The 3,140-nt window shown below is 40.7% G+C and overlaps 1 protein-coding gene across 1 annotated transcript; it reads left to right on the top strand.

Annotated features, from left to right (window-relative positions):
• Positions 1-1,943: 1,943 nt before the first annotated feature.
• Positions 1,944-2,528, top strand: LOC126496351 (melanoma inhibitory activity protein 2-like; the record flags this gene model as incomplete). Its single annotated transcript, XM_050133872.1, has 2 exons — positions 1,944-2,328; positions 2,428-2,528. Coding segments are annotated over exons 1-2 (417 nt in total), but the record flags the coding sequence as incomplete, so codon positions are not given.
• Positions 2,529-3,140: the final 612 nt, after the last annotated feature.

Genomic DNA, 3,140 nt, shown 5'->3' on the forward strand with positions numbered 1-3,140 from the left:
TTTTTGGTTTTTCGAGACAGGGTTTCTCTGTGGCTTTGGAGCCTGTCCTGGCACTAGCTCTGTAGACCAGGCTGGTCTCGAACTCACAGAGATCCGCCTGCCTCTGCCTCCCTAGTGCTGGGATTAAAGGCATGCGTCACCACCGCCCGGCTGGATTTTATATTTAATGGTGAACTATTATTACATACACATGATCTAGTGGGCTCAGTTTTGGAACTTGAAATCCATTACTGTAAACTCTAGTATGACTTTTCTTGTTGTAACTATTCTATTTATTAGATAGAATTAGCTACCAATATTAGCATCCTGTAGACACTGTAAATAATTTTGGCCATTCAGACTCCCTGGTTATCTAACAGATAAAGTAAGCAAAATCTGTTTCACTGAGTGATGTCTGCATATTATATCTTTTTGGGTGCATGTTTCTAACAGGAATGAAACAGTTTTGTTATTTTTTGAGACAGTGTTTCTCTGTGTCGTCTTTGCTGACCAGGAACTTGTTCTGTAAACCAGGGTGGTGGCCTCAAACTTAGAGATTCACCTGCCTCTGCCTCCCTAGTGTGGGGATCAAAGACATGTATCATCATGCCTGGCAGAAATCTTTTTTCTTTAATTAATTTTATTATTTTATTTATGTGAGTGTTTTGCCTGTAGGTATGTTTGTGTACCACCAGAAACCAGCATTGGATCCCCTGAAATTGGAGTTTCACATGGCTGTAAGCCATTATATGGGTGCTGGGAATTGAACCTGGGTCCTCTGCAAATGCAGCAAGTGAGCCATCTCCCCAGCCCCAGGAATGAAATGTTTTTTAAAAAATTATTTATTTACTTTAAAAATGTGTATTTTTATTTATGTGCATGTGTGTCTGTGTTTGTATGCATATGTTATGGTGCATCTGTGATGATCAGAGAACAATTGTAGAGTTAATTCTCTCTCTCTCTCTCTCTCTCTCTCTCTCTCTCTCTTTAAATAAACTTACTTACTTGTAATTTATGATCACCGGCGTTTGGCTTGCATGCATGTCTGTGTAAGAGTGTCAGGTCCCCTGAAACAGGAGTTATAGATGGTTGTGAGCTACTGTGTGGGTGCTGGAATTGAACCCTGGGCCCTTTGGAAGAAAAGGCTAATGATCTTAGCTGCTGAGCGATCGTCTCTCAACAAGATCAGTTCTCTCCTTGCACTGTGTGTGTCCTGGAGTTTGAACTCAGGTTGTCAAACTTTGCTGCAATGACCTTTACCCCCTGAGCCATCTTGATCAGCCCAAGGAATTAAACTTTTTTTTGTGAGTGTGAGGGCTGGTTTTTTGAGACAGGGTTTCTCTGTGACAGAGCTCCACCTACCTCTGTTCCGAGTGCTGGGATAAAAGGCACGTGACACCACTGCCTGGAAAGGGATGGAACCTTAATGGGACCTGTTAATTATTCTTAATAATGAGCTTATACAGTAGAAGAAAAAGTGTTGATGTTCACTAGTTTCTGGTTTTCCTTTTTTAAAGCCTGGGTCTTGCTAGATCACCCAGGCTGATCTTGAACTTGTCACTCTCCTCTGTTTGTTTATGAAATATTGGGATTACAGACTTGTGCCACCATGATTGGTTTCATTTTTAAAATTTTCCCATGTTTTAATTTTTTAAAAAAATATGTTTGCTTGCTTGAACACAGTTTTTAGGACCCCCCCCCATACGTGTGTAGAGTAGATCTGAGTACAGTACTTTTATTTTAATTTATTTTTTTATTTTTGATCTTCCTTGGTCAATATCTAAAGGACGCACCGTGTGAATACCAGCCCTTCAAGGCCTGTCTTACCCTCCAGCCCCGTGGGCATGCTGTCTCACATGCAGACAGGACTTCAGAGGTTGTTTTTTCAAGTTTACCAGAAGGAACACAACTTTGCAAATACGGCTTTAAGATTTTGACTTCAAAAAGTCTAAAAGAACAAATTCTGTTACTTAAGCCAAAAACTTGTGGTCAGTTTGCCACACCACTTTGAGAACTGGTACAAGCCACAGCTAATGTTTTGTGCATTTTCTCCAGTGTCGTGTCGTACTGACCACGTTGTTTCAAACAATAACTTTCCAGAAAATAAAAGGAGCCAACGACGAAGCAAGGATTTTAGAAAAGATGTTTCCTTCTATGTATTTGTAGATACGGCCTCTGGAGTAGAGTTACCTGTGAGCGTCCATGAGGAAACACATTCCAAAAGCTCATCTTCAAAAAGGAACGAGGAAGATTCAGAATCCTGGGAGGACCCTGAAGGGCCTGGTGTGGCGGACACTGACGGCTCTGTGGAAGGTGCCTTGCTTGGTAGTCAGCTGGTTTCTCAACAAGGTAAGAAATGGTTATCTGTTCCAGTTCATCGGCTGAAGAAGAAAGTAGATTCGGAAATGACAGAGCACAGGGTGATATGTTTTATTTCTAAACCAACAGAACATGATACAGAGTTTCAGATTCTGAAGTATTTACTTCAAATCGATGTCTTCGGCTTCATGAATTCTGCTTTTTCAACAATCGAAATTCTTATAGAAAGGGTGAGTCAGATTTAAAATTTTTATTTATATTTATTTAATGTGTTATCTTTGTGTGTGTATGTATGTGAGAGAGAGAGAGAGAGAGAGAGAGAGAGAGAGCCACGATACACATGTGGCAGTCAGAAGACAATTTGTTGGAGTCTGTTTCTCATTCCCCCGTTTGGGTCTTAGGGATCAAACCACTAGGCTTGGCGGCAAGCTCCTTTACCTGATGAGCCATGTCACCCGCCCCATGGATTTTTAAATCTTTTGCAGTATTTTTTTTTTTTTTACCGAATATAGGAATGACTTATGTGCTTGAGTGACTCTTCCCTTTACAAGCCTCGCAGTGCTTCCCTTTCCATGAAATCTTATGTGAGTTCCTCTCAGATAAAGGTTTTGTTAACAGATGTTGCTAGAAATTTATCTATCTATCTATCTGTCTATCTATCTATCTATCTATCTATCTATCTATCTATCTATTTATTTTTGAGGCAGGGTTTCTCTGTGTATACCTGGCTGTCCCGGAACTTACTCTACTGACCAGGATGGCTTCAAACTCAGAGATCCACCTGCTTCTGCCTCGCAAGTGCTAGGTATAAAGGCATGCACTACCACTAACCAGCAGGAATT

Source organism: Alexandromys fortis, unplaced genomic scaffold, assembly GCF_014885135.2.
Source record: "Alexandromys fortis isolate MF-2015 unplaced genomic scaffold, M_Fortis_MF-2015_v1.1 scaffold_3033, whole genome shotgun sequence".
Classification (NCBI taxonomy): domain Eukaryota; kingdom Metazoa; phylum Chordata; class Mammalia; order Rodentia; family Cricetidae; genus Alexandromys; species Alexandromys fortis.